The sequence below is a fragment of the Notolepis coatsorum genome (genome assembly GCF_963971535.1).
Source record: "Notolepis coatsorum genome assembly, chromosome: 4".
Classification (NCBI taxonomy): domain Eukaryota; kingdom Metazoa; phylum Chordata; class Actinopteri; order Aulopiformes; family Paralepididae; genus Notolepis; species Notolepis coatsorum.
The window spans coordinates 112110490-112130377 of record NC_140168.1 but is presented as its reverse complement, the minus strand read 5'-3'; the positions used below and the strand labels follow the sequence as shown (position 1 = coordinate 112130377).

Here is a 19888-nt window from a genome sequence, read left to right as displayed (position 1 = left end):
CTGCAGCGCATACCTTGAGGATGTGTTGGGTCCTAACTGGTACCTTGAGGATGTGTTGGGTCACCTAACTGGTACCTTGAGGATGTGTTGGGTCCTAACTGGTACCTTGAGGATGTGTTGGGTCCTAACTGGTACCTTGAGGATGTGTTGGGTCCTAACTGGTACCTTGAGGATGTGTTGGGTCCTAACTGGTACCGTGAGGATGTGTTGGGTCCTAACTGGTACCTTGAGGATGTGTTGGGTCCTAACTGGTACCTTGAGGATGTGTTGGGTCCTAACTGGCACCTTGAGGATGTGTTGGGTCCTAACTGGCACCTTGAGGATGTGTTGGGTCCTAACTGGTACCTTGAGGATGTGTTGGGTCCTAACTGGTACCTTGAGGATGTGTTGGGTCCTAACTGGTACCTTGAGGATGTGTTGGGTCCTAACTGGTACCTTGAGGATGTGTTGGGTCCTAACTGGCACCTTGAGGATGTGTTGGGTCCTAACTGGTACCTTGAGGATGTGTTGGGTCCTAACTGGTACCTTGAGGATGTGTTGGGTCCTAACTGGTACCTTGAGGATGTGTTGGGTCCTAACTGGCACCTTGAGGATGTGTTGGGTCCTAACTGGTACCTTGAGGATGTGTTGGGTCCTAACTGGTACCTTGAGGATGTGTTGGGTCCTAACTGGCACCTTGAGGATGTGTTGGGTCCTAACTGGTACCTTGAGGATGTGTTGGGTCACCTAACTGGCAGCGGTACTGGTACCTTGAGGATGAAGTCTGGTGGCGTCCCGGGTCTCACTGTGGGTCTCAGGACCCCGTCATGGTGGGAGTGGATCAGAGTCTCGTCCAGGTCCAGAACCAGAATCTTCCTCTTCACTGCATCTGGAAACCAACACACACACACACACAGCAAACAGCTTTACAAACAAAAGGAATAGAAACAAATGAAAACTAAACGCTCAGGTAGGGCTGGGCGATATGGCCTCTAAATGATATCGCCATATTTTTTGGCCATATCACGATATATATCGCGATATTTTGACATTTCCTCTAAAGCACTTAAAAATGCTTGATTTAACCCTTTGATGCATACAGTCACGCCAATATGATGATTATAATAAGTCCCTGCAACATATGTTTGCATTATTAAACCATGAAGATGCTTTAAAAAAAAATTAAATGAAAATGTACTAAGAGTAGTCTACTGACACACTAATAAAAAAATGTATTTACATCTAAGACAATTTATATAAAAACTATTGGGTGCCTAAGACTTTTGCACATTACTGTGTTTTCTATCCACTTTAGCCAAACACACACACACATATATATATAATATATATATTATATATATACACACTACTGTGAGAAAATAATAATCACAAGGGATAATGGCTTATAGCAGACTTAATGATTTTAGAATATTTCAGATAATGAAATGAAATGTGTATATCATCAACTATCCAGTTAGTATTATACTGTAACGTTTGGCTACTTTAAATCATTGAATGAAGAGAGCGAGAGAGAGAGCGAGAGCGAGAGAGAGAGAATGCGTTTTGAGCGTATAAGCTTCCGTAGGCGATGATGTCACACTCGAATGTAAACACAGGAAGTTGAACACAGAGATTGAAACTGGATGCGAGAAACGAATAACCAATAAATATGGTTATCTTTAAACCTCTGTTGGTAAGCGTCGTCAATATAACCCACCCCCTTTTCTCACGAATGGAACTAGTGTCGTGGAGTCCGCTTTGAGCGCTTCCAGGCTTAGCAGCTAAGAGCTAACGCTAGTCATTTAAGGTCCGCGCTGGTCTGTCTATAATGTAATGAGAGGAACGCTCTGCACTAAAGCAAGTCTCATATCAGTCGCGACGTGACAACATATACTCGATGTTCACGATATAGTAATTTACTACATCTCACGTAGAACAAGCCGCGATACATCGAGTATACTCGATATATCGCCCAGCCCTACGCTCAGGGCCCAGTTAGCCCTCTTAGTTAGCACTAAGATCAACTTAGTGTCATTCTGAGTCAACATGCTAATATTATGTTCCTAGTAGGGCTGTCTTAAATACTTCGAAGCTTCGTTCAATGGCACGAGCTTGGAAAAAGAAAGCGAAGTTAAAAAATTATAATAATAATAATTTGCCTTCAAAGTCTTGCGCCTCCATTCCAATGAAACAAAAGTAAGCGGCGCCTTCCCGCCTCCATTCCAATGAAACGAAAGTAAGCGGCGCCTCGACTCCACCTCTCTACAACAAGCACGTGGAGATTATCCGTGTTGAAAACAACAAGGACATGTGCAGCAGACATGTCGACGAAGAAGTCATCAGACGTGTGGTTACACTTTAAAATATGCAAAGACAATGCCCAAAAAGCCGAGTGCCAGATATGCCAGAAGAAAATGGCATATCACAACTCTACAACAACTTTGTCAAATCACCTAAAAAACGTAAGTATCGTTGTACATGACAGCGACGCCACACAAAACATTAATAAGGCTATGCCTATGCTGCTATGTGTTACCAAGTTGGCTAATTTAATTGTAATCATCTGCTTTTATAGGTGCATTGTCTGATATAATTATAAATTATAAATGATAAATTAAATATAATATAATTGTTTGCTTGATAGACGAAAGGGGCTACTTAATTAATTAATCCAATCCACTTTATTTATAGAGCACATTTAAAAAAAAACAAAGTTTACCAAAGTGCTGTACAAGTCCCACAACATAAGATTAAAAAAATATATATATATTATAATTAATATTTAAAAAAAAAATAAAAAATTATCCGAAGCTTCGAATTAAAATCGAAGCTCGGCCCTGAAGCTTCGATTACCAAAAAAAAAGCTTCGAAGGTCAGCCCTAATGTTTTGTATTCATTAACCCTTTCACTGCCACATGACAGAAGGTTAGCCCTTTACTATCACACAACCGACGGCGATGATTATCCGCGGCGCTAATGATGCTAATGATGGAGCATCGCCGTCGGTTGTGCGATAGTAAAGGGCTAACCTTCTGTATTGTCACAGTGAAAGGGTTAACCGGCTGTCGTGTGGCAGTGAAAGGGTTAAATAAATAAATAGCAAACACAATAGCATTATAGACGTCTTCAGTGGAGATGAGTTGCTAGGCAACGGTTTGGACCCAAGTTTACTTCCTGTTGCAGTTTTGCCAATATCAGCAGCCAATAGGAAATAATATCTGCAGCCAATAGGAAATAATATCAGCAGCCAATAGGAAATAATATCTGCAGCCAATAGGAAATAATATCTGCAGCCAATAGAGAATCAGTTTGTTAACACAATCTGCGCCAAAAACGAGTTAACTCGTTATTGCCCGCCATGCGTTCAGCGCCAGAAACGAGTTAACTCGGCGGCCGGGTAGTGCAGTGGACTAAGCGTCTGTCTACCACCGCATAGACAGTGGGATAGAATCCAGCTGCTGTACCTCCGGCTTGGTCGACCGTCCATACTGACGCAATTGGCAGTGTTAGCGGGTGAGAAACCCGGCGAGGGTGGGTACATTGAAAAAAAACAGCGACTCCTACAGTTCGGTCGGGGCGCCTGCACAGCGAGGGAAGGATCTGGGGGAGGTAGTGTGACCTTCCACACGTTACACTCCCCCAGTGAGAGTCCGCGCTGCCAGGGGAAAACAAGCGGTGGGCTGGCTACACATGTGTCGGAGGCATACCTGTCAACCCTCCCGTTTTTCCCGGGATTCTCCCGTATTTCAACCTTCTCTCCCGCCGTCGTCTCGTTAAAATATTTCCCAGTATTTTCCCCGTTTTTATTTATTTATACAAAATGGCTGCAATTCCACTCCGTGACGACAGGTGGCAGCAGTGTAGATTAGAACATTAGCATAGGAAGTCAGCCCGGAAGACAAGAAGCGATACTGACAAACTGTCGGGCAAAGTGGGGTTGTTCCCGGAGAGCTCACTCTCGGCCGTGGTTTATCAGTGTATAATGTATGGTGCTCTCCCTCAACATGCGCGTAGGGTGAGACAACACCATTCTTTGTGTGTATGTGTGTGTGTGGATATGGTGCGTCTGTCTATGTCTGGGTCTCTTAATATGTCATGATGTGCTTGGTCCTTGTGTCCATGACTGTATTGTGACCTGTATCCCTACTATGTCTATGTGCTTTTGTTGTGTTTTTATTCTAATGTTATTTATCTTGATTTTATTCTGATTTGATTGTATTCTGTTTTTATTGCTAACCCTTTTTTTTTTTACACAGGATTTTAGCCTGTACAGGGGGACTGCCAATGGAAATTAGCCTTTTGGCTAAAATTGGGTGCATTTACATTTGTAAAATGTTTTATTAATGTACACTGTCCCCCTTGAACAAATAAAGTAAACCTAAACCTTTAGTCCAAATGATACCCTACTTTATACTATATTATTGTCATTCGTTTAATGTAAAGTCAGTCTTACATTAGCACTGCTTTAATGTTGCATTTACCCATAATCCATTGCTGTATTAGACCCATGTGCCAGTATAACTTTTGTAAAGTAATGAAGCGCAAATGTAAAGTTAATCAATACACAATGAAACAATATCTTTATCTATATCACATGTCAAAACTACTTTAATAAAACAAGATTTCCGTTTTTCATTTCTACTCATTCATCCAAAACAAGACAGCAATTCTACTTCTGCATGCACCGGGAGAATTGAGCTCATGGCACAGATTTGGAGTTGATAGAATGGACATTGCTGTTCTTAGGAAATGTTGCACATGGTGGAAATAATGGAAATTAACATTTCTAACATTAACATTTAGTGTATGTTTAAAGTTGATACATTGAGGCATGGTAGAATTTCACTTTATATTACAGCAGTATCGGTTTTTAACATTACAATTAGTGTCTTGACACTATAGACATGTTAAAAGTCAAAGTCAACTTTGTCATTTTCCAATTTGTGCAAGACATACAGAAAAATTAAATTACGTGCCCCCCTTCCCACGGTGTATATAGAAAGAGACAAACACAAAAGTAACATAGGACACAATATACAACACACAGGACTATGTACAATATAAACAGTACATACAATTAAATTAATGAATGAATTAAATAAGAGGTAAAAGAGACTTAGGGTTTCCGGTTTTGAGATGTGTGGGTAGTGGACCAGTGTCAGAGCTCCCGGTCAAAAAACACAGAAAAGGGGGAGTAAAACTAACAAACAAAAGAAAAAGTGACAATTCAAGGATATAAGAGAAAAGGAAGGATGAACACGAGAAAGAGAGAGAGAGAAAAAAAAGGACCCCAGAAGAAGTACAAACACCGGAGGAAAGATCTCGGCACGAGGAAATGGCGGAGGAGGTAGATCAGGCGAGCATGACGCAGGAAGACAGGGATGTGGAGGCCGCGGAACCCGCCTGGATAGCGAAGATGCAAGCGAACATACGAGCGAGCATACAAGCTAGTGTACAAGCTGCTAACCAAGAGCTACGAGCTAGCATACAAGCTAACACGGCGAGTAACCAAAAGGCTATCCAAGAGCTAAAAGCAGGGATGCCCCGATCACATATTTTTTGCCACCGATACTGATCACCGATCGTCTGAGCCATATCGGCCGATACCGATCGTTTTTGGTTTTATAAAAAAAAATTATATATAATATATATATATATTTTTTAATATATATATTATATAATTATACTTGTAGTTGTATTATCTGCGAGACAACGCCAACACGCAACAAGTCAAAATGCTCGCTATCTGCAAACAGCTCCACTGTCTGTGACTGTGTGTATACTCTGCTTTGGTCAAATCACATTCAGCATTGCCATCTTCTCAGTGTTGTTATGAAGCATGATAGCTAATTAGCCAATGTTCAGCTGCAAAAACGAATAATGTCAATTATGTTATAAGACATTGATATCAAGAGCTATATGTAGCTACTGCTAGCCGGCTAGATGACGTTAGACATTGCATCATGTATTAAAATAAAGTGAACTGTTTAGTTTACTGGGTCATTTCGTTTAAACAGTGATCTAACGTGAGCTAACGTTAGCTACCTAGCTAACGGAGGTCTCATGCTGGCGCATCCCTATCATTCTTAAACTGAAATGCGCATTTGTTGATATCAGGAGCTATCAGTAGCTAGCCAGTTAGACAATGCATCATGTATTAAACTAAAGTGAATAGTTGACTGTTGTTTTGTTTAAACAGTAACGTTAGCTAGGTAGCTAACGTTAGCTAACGTAGGTTTCAAGGGAGGAGGGGGAGGAGGAGGAGGAGGGGCAGTACGCTGCGGCAGCAGCTACTGAGAGAGAAGTCAGCGAGTGAAAATGCCGCTGAGAATTGGATCATGTTTTTAGATCGGTTTTCATGATCGGCGAAAATAAAGCATGGAATTCACCGATCTCATATTTATACTGAATATCGGCCGATACCGATCGCTGGCCGATCGATCGGGGCATCCCTAGCTAAAAGCTAGCATGCAAGCCAACGCAAAGGATATCCAAGCTATACAAACTAGCATACAAGCTAGCGTGCAAGCTAACACGCAGGACATGCAAGATAGCGCGTTGACTAGCCAACAGGCTAACGCAGTAGCTGTCCAGGAGCTACAAGCTAGCATACAGGCTAACGCAATGGCTATCCAAGCTAGCATGCGGAACATCCAGGGCAACATCGATGGACTCAGGGAGGAGTTGAAGGGTCGGGGAATACAAGCTAACGTGGCGTTGGAACACAGCAAGGCCTGGCCGGAGAAGGAGCTGCAAGCTAACATGGAAGTCAACACGATGAATGTAGCACAGCAAGGGATACAAGCTAGTGAGGCGTTGGACCGCAGCAAGGCATGGCTGGAGAAGGAGCTACAAGCTAACATGGAGGTTAGCACGATGAATATGACGCAGCAAGTGATACAAGCGGACGGGACGTTGGACTGCAGCGAGGCCTGGCTGGAGAAGGAGCTACAAGCTAACATTACCAACACGCGGACTGGACTCGGTGCAGTGCGGGGTGTTCGGAGGAGCATGGAGGCTGGTTCGGGAGAGGTGAAACGGACGGCCCCCGGGGGAGGGACAGGGAGACGCTGGATACAATCGGACCAACCAGGACTCGGGCACCGAGGTCGGCCGGACCATCCGCACACGAGATGCAGGCGCAGAGGTCGCCCGGGCCGGCCAAGATATGAACACGGAGGCCACACACACCAACCGGGATCCGAGCACCGAGATCAGCCGAACCAGGCAGAACTCAAATAACGAAGTCTCACACACAGGGAACAAAATAAGTACCCGCCAACCGCCAATGGCGGGCAGATTTAAGGTTTGGCGAGTAACAATGAGAGGTCTGCCCGCCACCTGGCGTGTAACAAAATAGTTCATATCGATACTCTTATTTTGAAAATCCGTGGTGGGTCTCATTTCCGCCCCAAGCGCAGCTCCAGCTATAATATCTATGGCTCCGGCAGCTAGCAACGTTCGGTTAATATCGATACTCTTATTTTGAAAAACCCTGTGGCAACTCCGCAAGTCATATCCGCCCAGTCCGTGCTTCTGCTTGGATTAAAGCCGAGCAGGGCTACACAGCAGTGCGCCTATTTTGCGACGCGAAATAAGTCTGTTTTTTTTTCTCACAACGGGTAAAATGCATCTAACATGCTTTGCATCGTCGCCATTCCTTTATGCCCACATCGCCCGAAATTAACGTTACGTTAGCGTAAGCTAACAAGCTAATCCTGATCAGAGGCAGAGCCATAGAGAACAGCAGACAGTGTGGACTGGGGAAAGGGAAATGGGGGGGGGGGGGGGGTCACTCTCCCTTTCTCTGTGCGTGTGTGTGCGTTTGGAAAGACGATGAAGTCACTAGTCAGACTCAGGACAGGAGTATATTATAGTAAACTGAGGATGGACAGATAATGTTGATATTCAAATATAAAAAAGTTTCGAGAGGAGTGGAAGTTTGAAGACAGACTAGACTACAATATGATGCGGGGTGGTGAGTTGAAACAGTGTGTGTGTGTGTGTGTGTCCCGACCCCACTTCTATGTTTAAAACTATTAACGCGTCGCTGACTCATTCCTTCAGTCCACTCAAAATTATGCTAATATTCCTTATGTTGTTTATGATATTAATTGAAAATAGCATATGAGAGTATTATATAGTAATAATAACACGGCGATATACTAAAAAGCCATTTCTAATTTTTGGCTGGTAAAAAATCTGCCTGGCTGGTAGTTTTTAAAATCTACCAGCCAAATGGCTGGTAAATCAAAAAGTTAATTTTGTTCCCTGCCTGAGTCACACACCAAGCAGGACTCGAGCACTGAGGTCATACACACCGACCAAGATTCAATATCACATATGCATATAATTAGATAGTTGGAGGTTATGATTCGAGACACACTGCAGACAACACACAGACCACTGGTAATACAGACAAGGTAAACACATTAGTTGGGGAAATTGGGACTTGATTCGAGACATAATACTAGGGCTGTCTTAGGGGGCTTTCCCACTCACTGCTCTGTGTCGAATCAGAGCCGGCTCGCATCAGAAAAGAGAGCAAGAAGAGCTTGTATGATAGAAAGATTGCACTTGCGTATATGCGCTTGTGTGTGTGTGTGCGTGTGTGTGTATAAATCAGTTCTGTGCGCGTGCACGTGGCGTGGCGTGTTACCAGTTCCCATATTACGACTGCACCACTGGTTACAGCACACGGCCATCGGACACCAGAGTGATAGTCGACGGCTAGTTTTGAGTTATAGCGCTGCGGGAAGAGTGAGTTCCACGTATTCTCTAGGCGTCTAGACGACGTGACTGCGGGGGGCGGGGGGTGAGGGAGGGGAGGAAGGGGTCAGGAGAGGTGAGCGTGAGTAGCAATCTTCTGTTGACATTTATTTGTATCTGCCAATAGGGCTGAACAGTTAAACCAACATTTTAAATCTAAATATAGTGAAATATCCAAATCGCAGGAGGCTGCAACATTTGTTAAATGTGAAAAAATTCAATTCTAAATTAAATATTGTGGGACCTACAGACGGTTCCCCGCATTTTCATGTTTTTTAATGTAAATTAGAACGATGACATTAAATACCATCATTCCCTCTAATATGGTGAATAATCACGTCACAATATCAATAAAAATAATCACAATTAGAGATTTATTTCCTCATCGTTCTCGTCTTCCCTGTCTGGTGGCTTCAGTTCCACCACCGAAATGTAATCAGGTTACTTTACGTTACCGTCTTGGAGAGTAAATCCAATAAGTTACATTACCATTACACTTGTAGGCAAGTCATTAGTAATGTGACTTGTGTGACTTCATTATTGAAAAAACAGCGGTCATTATTGAAAAATAATGACCGCTGTCGGGGGGCTATTGACCAATCACAAGCAAGCATTTCGGCGAATGTGAAAACGCCATGTAATAACGTTAGTTAATGCTAGCTTTCGGTTAGCTTTTCAATGCTAAATAACACCAGCAAGCTCCCAGTCAACACCCCTCTCTCGGGAGGATGGCATTTAAGAAAGTATCTGCTGTTAAAATGACAAACAGCATTGACACTTTAATTCACGGTCGGTTAAACACACGTTTGTTTTATAATGCTCACAGCAGACCGCAGTGTTGTTGATAAATTACGTGGGGCCGGGGGGATTTAAGTTCCGCAAAAAAAGGTTGACCATACCGTTGTAATCGTACGGTGCACAGCGCGTACTGTACCGGAGGACCACATTGACGCGGTACAGTACATATCCGCGTACCGTTACACCCCTACCAACTACCCATTCTGCAATCTGTTAATAAAGTTTTCAACCAGACAAATGTATAGAAAGGCTTTGTTTTATTATAACATTTGTTGCAGTAAAATCATTGTGTCTCGTTTGGCCATCCTGTGGAGCGCGCTGGTCGGCGGGCACTGCCGGGCAGCTAACGTATTAGCTTGTTGTGGTTCTGAGTTTGACTCGCATTCTCGCAAGCAGATCAATGGCGGCATGCCCCTTAGTAGAAAATGAATAAACGCTTGCCGATTGGTGGTAAGAACAGCAGGAGGTGGGTGCTAGCGGTGTGGCGTAATTGGCCGAATCGACTGTCAATCAAAATGGTTCCATTGCATTGGTTGAAAGCTCTGGTTGAGAGAATAGTATCCCGCTGCAGGCCGCCAGAATGGTTCCATTGCATTGGTTGAAAGCTCTGGTTGAGAAAATAGTATCCCTCTGCAGGCCGCCAGACGATACTGGGAGAGGGATAAGGATACCATAAACATATTTCTTGATGTTTCCTTTTTTTAAGTAAGTAAAGAGGCCTACAAATACAAACATACACATACAAATATACAGTAGTTTCATTAAAAAAATAAAAAAAAAAAATACAAAAAAAATACAAATACTTATTTTTTGCCACAAGTATCGGTATCGGTATCGGTATCGGCCGATTGTGTTAGTTGAACAATCGGTATCGGTGGCCAATTTTCATATCGGTGCACCCCTAAGCAGAACATTGGGTCACAGGTAGGTTTAGACCAGCAGAACATTGGGTCACAGGTAGGTTTAGACCAGCAGCACATTGGGACGACTAGAGGAGTGATGCTATAATTAGTCCTAATTGTAATCCAAGCCAAAATGTTGACAGGGGACGTCTGCATTGGCCTTTTGGACCGACGCCGTTACCCAGGAGTCTGGGCTGGGGGGATATTAAAGGCTGTGTTGACACTGACCTGGGGGATATTAAAGGCTGTGTTGACACTGACCTGGGGGGATATTAAAGGCTGTGTTGACACTGACCTGGGGGATATTAAAGGCTGTGTTGACACTGACCTGGGGGGATATTAAAGGCTGTGTTGACACTGACCTGGGGGGATATTAAAGGCCGTGTTGACACTGACCTGGGGGTATATTAAAGGCTGTGTTGACACTGACCTGGGGGGATATTAAAGGCTGTGTTGACACTGACCTGGGGGGATATTAAAGGCTGTGTTGACACTGACCTGGGGGGATATTAAAGGCCGTGTTGACACTGACCTGGGGGGATATTAAAGGCCGTGTTGACACTGACCTGGGGGGATATTAAAGGCCGTGTTGACACTGACCTGTGGGGATATTAAAGGCTGTGTTGACACTGACCTGGAGGGATATTAAAGGCTGTGTTGACACTGACCTGGGGGATATTAAAGGCTGTGTTGACACTGACCTGGGGGGATATTAAAGGCTGTGTTGACACTGACCTGGGGGGATATTAAAGGCTGTGTTGACACTGACCTGGGGGATATTAAAGGCTGTGTTGACACTGACCTGGGGGGATATTAAAGGCTGTGTTGACACTGACCTGGGGGGATATTAAAGGCTGTGTTGACACTGACCTGGGGGGATATTAAAGGCTGTGTTGACACTGACCTGGGGGGATATTAAAGGCTGTGTTGACACTGACCTGGGGGGATATTAAAGGCTGTGTTGACACTGACCTGGGGGATATTAAAGGCTGTGTTGACACTGACCTGGGGGATATTAAAGGCTGTGTTGACACTGACCTGGGGGGATATTAAAGGCTGTGTTGACACTGACCTGGGGGATATTAAAGGCTGTGTTGACACTGACCTGGGGGATATTAAAGGCTGTGTTGACACCGACCTGCGGCCGCAGGGGAGGAAACTAACTTTTTGGCTTACCAGCCAACTGGCAAGTAGATGATTTTTTTTACCAGCCAAACAGATTTTTTACCAGCCAAAAATAAATCGCTAATTGTAATAATTACTTCTTTGTATGTCTTCGTCTAAATGGATTTTCAATCATAGTAATAATCACACCGTGTCGCTACTCTTTAAAATATTTATTAGCATAAAACATTAATAACAGTGTCTCTACTCTTCACAATATTAGCATAAAACATATTAACATGAAAGAGGGAACTATTCTGGACTGGGCAGTGAAAGATGCTGGGCTGGACTGGGTTGGGCTGGTCTAGGTTGGGAATTGAAAGATGCTGGGCTGGACTGGGTTAGGCTGTGTTGGGTTGGGCTGGGCTGTGTTGCACTGGACTGGGTTGGGCAGTGAAAGCTGCTGGGCTGGACTGGGTTAGGCTGTGTTGGGTTGGGCTGGGCTGTGTTGCACTGGTCTAGGTTGGGAATTGAAAGATGCTGGGCTGGACTGGGTTAGGCTGTGCTGGGTTGCACTGGACTGGGTTGGGCTGGACAAGAGATGCTGGAATGGACTGGACTAAATATTGGATTGAGCGGGGCATGGTGAGTGTTCATTTTCCCCCTTCCTCTCCCAAATTGTTCCTACAATTGTTTTATGTTGCATGATGATCATGAATACATTTATTATGTATTGTATTTTTTATGTTTAAATATCAACATTATCTGTCCATCCTCAGTAAATACTATCAATACAATACTCCTGACTTCATCTGGTCTTTTCAAACGCACACACACAGAATGCCCCTCCCCAGTCCCCAGACAGAAGAGGAGACTGCCCCCGCCCCTCCTCCTTCCCCTCTCCGTCTCTCTCAGGGTTAGCTGCTTAGCTTAGTTAGCGTAAGCAGCTAACGTAACGTTAATTTAGGCATTTAACGCGATGTGGGCATAAAGGAATGGCGCCGATGCAAAGCATGTTAGATGCATTTGACCCGTTGCAGGGAAAAAATTCACTGACTTATATCGGGTCGCAAAATAGGCGCTCTGTAGCGCTGCTCTGCTGTACAGACTAAGTACACAGCGTTTCACACTACTGTCCGTATCCGGCGGATACAACTCCCCGGATTTTCAAAATAAGAGTATCGCAATATGATGTTTCTTTACTCGCCAGTGTGGCGATGGTGAGTGGTCTTCATGAATCACTCGCCAAACATAGAAAATACTCGCATTTGGCGAGTAAAAATGGCCTAATTTCCTCCCCTGCCTGGGGGATATTAAAGGCTGTGTTGACACTGACCTGGGGGATATTAAAGGCTGTGTTGACACTGACCTGGGGGGATATTAAAGGCTGTGTTGACACTGACCTGGGGGATATTAAAGGCTGTGTTGACACTGACCTGGGGGGATATTAAAGGCTGTGTTGACACTGACCTGGGGGGATATTAAAGGCCGTGTTGACACTGACCTGGGGGGATATTAAAGGCTCTGTTGACACTGACCTGGGGGGATATTAAAGGCTGTGTTGACACTGACCTGGGGGGATATTAAAGGCCGTGTTGACACTGACCTGGGGGGATATTAAAGGCTGTGTTGACACTGACCTGGGGGGATATTAAAGGCTGTGTTGACACTGACCTGGGGGGATATTAAAGGCTGTGTTGACACTGACCTGGGGGATATTAAAGGCTGTGTTGACACTGACCTGGGGGATATTAAAGGCTGTGTTGACACTGACCTGGGGGGATATTAAAGGCTGTGTTGACACTGACCTGGGGGGATATTAAAGGCTGTGTTGACACTGACCTGGGGGGATATTAAAGGCTGTGTTGACACTGACCTGGGGGGATATTAAAGGCTGTGTTGACACTGACCTGGGGGGATATTAAAGGCTGTGTTGACACTGACCTGGGGGGATATTAAAGGCTGTGTTGACACTGACCTGGGGGTATATTAAAGGCCGTGTTGACACTGACCTGGGGGATATTAAAGGCTGTGTTGACACTGACCTGGGGGGATATTAAAGGCTGTGTTGACACTGACCTGGAGGGATATTAAAGGCTGTGTTGACACTGACCTGGGGGGATATTAAAGGCTGTGTTGACACTGACCTGGGGGGATATTAAAGGCTGTGTTGACACTGACCTGGGGGGATATTAAAGGCTGTGTTGACACTGACCTGGCGGATATTAAAGGCTGTGTTGACACTGACCTGGGGGATATTAAAGGCTGTGTTGACACTGACCTGGGGGGATATTAAAGGCTGTGTTGACACTGACCTGGGGGGATATTAAAGGCTGTGTCGACACTGACCTGGGGGGATATTAAAGGCTGTGTTGACACTGACCTGGGGGGATATTAAAGGCTGTGTTGACACTGACCTGGGGGGATATTAAAGGCTGTGTTGACACTGACCTGGGGGATATTAAAGGCTGTGTTGACACTGACCTGGGGGGATATTAAAGGCTGTGTTGACACTGACCTGGGGGATATTAAAGGCTGTGTTGACACTGACCTGGGGGTATATTAAAGGCTGTGTTGACACTGACCTGGGGGGATATTAAAGGCCGTGTTGACACTGACCTGGGGGGATATTAAAGGCTGTGTTGACACTGACCTGGGGGGATATTAAAGGCTGTGTTGACACTGACCTGGGGGGATATTAAAGGCCGTGTTGACACTGACCTGGGGGGATATTAAAGGCTGTGTTGACACTGACCTGGGGGATATTAAAGGCTGTGTTGACACTGACCTGGGGGGATATTAAAGGCTGTGTTGACTGACCTGGGGGGATATTAAAGGCTGTGTTGACACTGACCTGGGGGGATATTAAAGGCTGTGTTGACACTGACCTGGGGGGATATTAAAGGCTGTGTTGACACTGACCTGGGGGTATATTAAAGGCCGTGTTGACACTGACCTGGGGGATATTAAAGGCTGTGTTGACACTGACCTGGGGGGATATTAAAGGCTGTGTTGACACTGACCTGGAGGGATATTAAAGGCTGTGTTGACACTGACCTGGGGGGATATTAAAGGCTGTGTTGACACTGACCTGGGGGGATATTAAAGGCTGTGTTGACACTGACCTGGGGGGATATTAAAGGCTGTGTTGACACTGACCTGGGGGATATTAAAGGCTGTGTTGACACTGACCTGGGGGATATTAAAGGCTGTGTTGACACTGACCTGGGGGGATATTAAAGGCTGTGTTGACACTGACCTGGGGGGATATTAAAGGCTGTGTCGACACTGACCTGGGGGGATATTAAAGGCTGTGTTGACACTGACCTGGGGGGATATTAAAGGCTGTGTTGACACTGACCTGGGGGGATATTAAAGGCTGTGTTGACACTGACCTGGGGGATATTAAAGGCTGTGTTGACACTGACCTGGGGGGATATTAAAGGCTGTGTTGACACTGACCTGGGGGATATTAAAGGCTGTGTTGACACTGACCTGGGGGTATATTAAAGGCTGTGTTGACACTGACCTGGGGGGATATTAAAGGCCGTGTTGACACTGACCTGGGGGGATATTAAAGGCTGTGTTGACACTGACCTGGGGGGATATTAAAGGCTGTGTTGACACTGACCTGGGGGGATATTAAAGGCCGTGTTGACACTGACCTGGGGGGATATTAAAGGCTGTGTTGACACTGACCTGGGGGATATTAAAGGCTGTGTTGACACTGACCTGGGGGGATATTAAAGGCTGTGTTGACTGACCTGGGGGGATATTAAAGGCTGTGTTGACACTGACCTGGGGGGATATTAAAGGCTGTGTTGACACTGACCTGGGGGGATATTAAAGGCTGTGTTAACACTGACCTGGGCGACCTGCCGGTCCGTGTTAACAGCTGGGCTGCCACAAAGGTCCTATCTGGGTTGGCTCTGTGCAACAGGGTTTACGGTGGACCGGTGTTGAGACAGAGCAGCCTTGGCCCCCCTGGGCGACTGGTGTGACATGAAAAGACCGCTATTCATATTTACATTGGAATGAGGTTGCACACTGTAAATAGTTGAGCAGGGCCTTTTTCTTTTCTTTTTATTTTTTACTAAGTAAATAAAAGTGCAAAGTGAAAGAAGAATATACTGGTGAACTTGAACACACGTCTGCTTCTGAACATGTTCAGATGAGATCACCGGTTTGGGACGTGGTGATTAGGGGGGTAAAGCTCGTGTCCCCAGGTCTGACTAGAGCCATATGGAATCCAAGATCACGGAAGGAATCGCGGAATTGAGCAATAAAAATGGAATAAACTATAAAAAAATAAAATGTTGTGGGACTTGTACAGCACTTTGTTCAACTTTGTCAGTGCTGTAAAGTTTAAACCTTTTTAAATCTTAGACAAACAAGACACTTTGCTTTCATGAAATATTGTAAGCCGTCATTTGAGGCTTTATAAAAGAAGCACAATGAACACAAATCTGTCAGTGCCGAGTCCGACCTCATCTTAAATAACAAACAGCATTGCTTGTTGTAGTTAACAAAGAGAGGCAGAGTTGATTTTGCAAAAAAAAAATATATATATATATGTATATTTTTATTTTTAAATAATACAAATTTATTTTCATATTCGAATCCCATGCCCATCGAACGAAGCTTCGAAGCATTTAAGACAGCCCTATTAAATGGACTGTTATATCTTATTAAATTGTGGACATTTATTCATTCCCACTTATTGGACACTATTTCTGATGGTAAAATGAGCGTACAAAGCAAAATACAGAATTCTGAAATATTAAAACGGAAAAAACGGAATTTGGAAAAAAATAAAATGGAATTTGGAAAAAAATAAACGGATTTCATATGGCTCTACCCAGGTCCATTATATACTGTGGGGTCCTGGCTGGGACCTAAGAGCCCGTGGCTCTTTGTAAACTGACCCTCAACACAGGCCTCAACACGGGCCAGACCTGAGACAATAACCCGCATTTAACCCTGGTCGTCTGTGTCAAAAGGGGGATAGCAGTGGCACACTTGAATGGCACCGACTCAGGGATTATAATGGTCCTTAGTACAAGGCATACTATACTATATAAAGGCGGCACGTGGTGTAGTGGTTAACACCGTCGCCTCACAGCTAGAAGGTACTGGGGACACATTATCGATACACTGGCGCCAACTATCAATATTAACACTTTCTCTGCCAGAGATGCCTAAACTCGTCATTCCCCGCCATGCTAATTCTGCCAATGACGCCGTAACACGTCATTGATATCAATATTTCAAAAATCTGTGATCGCAATCATATTTCTCCCCCGGAAACTTGAGATCTACTGTTGATCCCCTCTCAACTCTCCAACGGTTCAAGAGCGCCATCTGGTGGCCGATCGGCGGATCGCCCAAACCGGAAACGGAAGCTGGTGCTCATTCTAATTCGGTCCGATCACTCGCCAATAGTCCCGGGACTCGAGCTAGACACAATGGATAGCAATCCGTTACCAATAACTCGATAAACAACATGATTTGGACGTATATACTATTATACAACCTGGAGATGGATCGCATATTTCAACATCCCATAATAGGAATCTGTTTGCTCCACGCTCATCGCCCAACGCTACGAGGAAGCTACGGTGAGTTTCAGCGTTTTTTTTTACCGTGTTCGATATAAACTGCTCTAATGATCATATCACCCACACTAGATGAATCATCAAACGTTGGCCACGGAATTATAAACGACCCCCCCCCCCCCCATCCAGTCAACATCAGATGATAAGTAGTAACTTCTAGAAGCACGTCCATTTGAAATTTTTTATCTCGCGCAGAACGCTATCAAACTGTATTTGATCATCAATATAATGCATTTAGGGCTATAAATCACGTTCTGGAGAAAGCTGCAGAAAACGATAAAAACATATTTATACTTTAGACCGTATTTTAGTATGAATATGTGAATGAAAAAGTATAACGTTCCTACGTCCTGAACGATAGATAATTGACGTTGAATGGGCCATAGTAATGTCAATTTAGCAATACAATTTAAAAAGTTATAGTGAGTGCACATGCATTCGTGGACAGGCATGTGTGTGTATGTGTGAACACACAGTATGTATGCATTTATTATTATTTCTCCTAAAAAGCCTACTTACTGCGCAGATAGGTGCAGCACATATACGCATGCATTTAATATGATTTCGCTTAAAGCCCATTCACTGCGTTGGTATGAATACTGCATTTACTATTTCATCTAAAGCCTTTTTTTTTTTTTTTTTTTTTGCATGGGCAGCATAAAAATTATTATTTCACTCAAAGCTCATTTCATGTGTGTAAGTGCAGCATTAACGCAGGCACACCTGCAATACGTATATGCATTTTATTGCAGTTATTAGTTCATATAAAGTCCATCTGCTAAATGTGAGACATTTACTTGTGGCCATGTCTGATGTCATAGCTTCAGTTTATAGGTTTAGTTCAAAAAGTTGTAAAAATCTCTCTGCTGGACAGAGACCACGAAACTCGGGAGACACAGGGGGGACTTTATGCACATCCCACACCAGGTGGGATGCAGCGTAATCTCCGGATAGGAGAAGTTATAAAAGTAGGAAAGCTATCCTGCTGGGAGTATAGAGGGGAGGTGGGTGGGCATGTAGGGGGGGGAAATAGACGCATGGGTGGGTTCGTACGGGTGGATTTGGAGGGGTGGGATATGGACATGGGCGGATGTAGGTATATTGTTATTGTTTGTTTCCCCTTTTTTATTTTTATTTTTTATTTGATTTTTTTATTATTTTTTTTAAACAAACATAAACAGACATGACAACACACAATCTTTTATTTTTATTTTTTTTTATTCTTTTTTTATCCCCCCCCCCCCCCCCCCCCTTTCCCTCTTCCTTTGGCTCAGAAATCTCATCAGGTCTTGGAATGTCGTGGCTCCCTACATAAAATCTCAATATGATTGGTCAGGGTAAGAACCTTCGCTTTATCTCTTGGAATCTAAAGGGTGCCAACCAGCCTGTAAAAATTAATAGAGTAATGAATCATCTAAAGCAACTCAGGGGTGACATTTTCTTTTTGCAGGAAACTCATCTTCGGTCGACAGAGGTTCATCGAATCAAGCGCCCCTGGATAGGGAATATATTTCATTCTAAATTCTCAGCTAGAGCAAGAGGTGCTGCCATCCTTATAAATAAAAATATCCCCTTCGAGTTATCAAATTCTATTGAAGACCCTAATGGACGATTTGTGATTATTTCAGGTAGGCTATGTGGTACACCTGCAGGGGGCGAAATTAAAGCCCGCCGCCCGCCAGGGGCGCTCAGTTTTTACCTTTGGCGCTTGCCACTGAGAGCCCTGCCCGCCGTGTGGCGTGTGGACGTGTAGTTCATAATGATACTCTTATTTTGAAAATCTGTGCGGGTCTCATTTCCGGCCCAAGCGCAGCTAGAGTCATAATATCGATGGCTCCGGCAGTTAGCAGCATTCGGTTCGTATGATATTCTTATTTTGAAAAAAAACGTGGCAACGAGTCATATCCGCCCAGCCGGGCCAGCCCTGCAGCGGGATACTATTGGCTTCTGCTCGTATCAACACAGAGCGGCCCGCAGCTCTAGTGCCACTGCTAACGTTAAGCTCTCAGAATGGTAGCAGCTCGCCTGCAGCATCTAGTGCTAACGTTAAGCTCTCAGAATGGTAGCAGCTCGCCCGCAGCTCTAGTGCTAACGTTAAGCTCTCAGAATGGTAGCAGTCTGCTCTAGTCTAGATCGGACCTCCATGAGCTGCATAATAATACCTCCGTTCCCTCGTTAGCTAGCTCGCGTTAGCTAGCTCACTTCGATCGATCTGTCCCAGTAAACTAAATTGTCTTAACGTTATCTACCGGGCTAGCAGTAGCTACAGATAGCTCCTGATATCAATGTCTTATAACATTGATTGAATGCGTATTCTAGCTGAGGGCATGTTGAATGTGATTTGACAAAATAACCGTAACGTTAAAAAATAGGGTCCAGCTGCATCGCCGGAGAATCCTTGCATGCTGAATGTAGGGTCTAGCTGAATATAGGGTCTAGCTGCAGGGCCGGAGAATCCTTGCTGGAGCTGGAGGCTACTCAAGTATACACACAGACAGTGGAGCTGTTTGCAGATAGCAAGCATTTTGACTTATGCGATGTCTCGCAGATAATACAACTACAAGTATGATTATATAATATATATTTTATTTTTTTTTAAAAACTATATAAAATATATATATATATATTTTTAATCAAAAAAATGTTGGCAGGTAAGAAATATGCTTGGCGGGTAGACTCTTCCCATCTACCCGCCACTGGCCGGTGAGTCAAAAAGTTAAT

At 44.2% G+C, this 19888-nt stretch overlaps 1 protein-coding gene across 2 annotated transcripts in view; it reads right to left on the bottom strand.

Moving 5' to 3' along the window:
* Window positions 1–19888, bottom strand: part of LOC311227135 (CTD nuclear envelope phosphatase 1A) — an 84026-nt gene that overhangs the window by 29353 nt on the left and 34785 nt on the right. For both annotated transcript variants that reach the window (XM_084312676.1, XM_084312677.1), the window contains one exon: window positions 750–868. In XM_084312676.1, the coding sequence (XP_084168802.1) occupies window positions 750–868 (119 nt within the window). The remainder of the gene's footprint in view (window positions 1–749; window positions 869–19888) is intronic.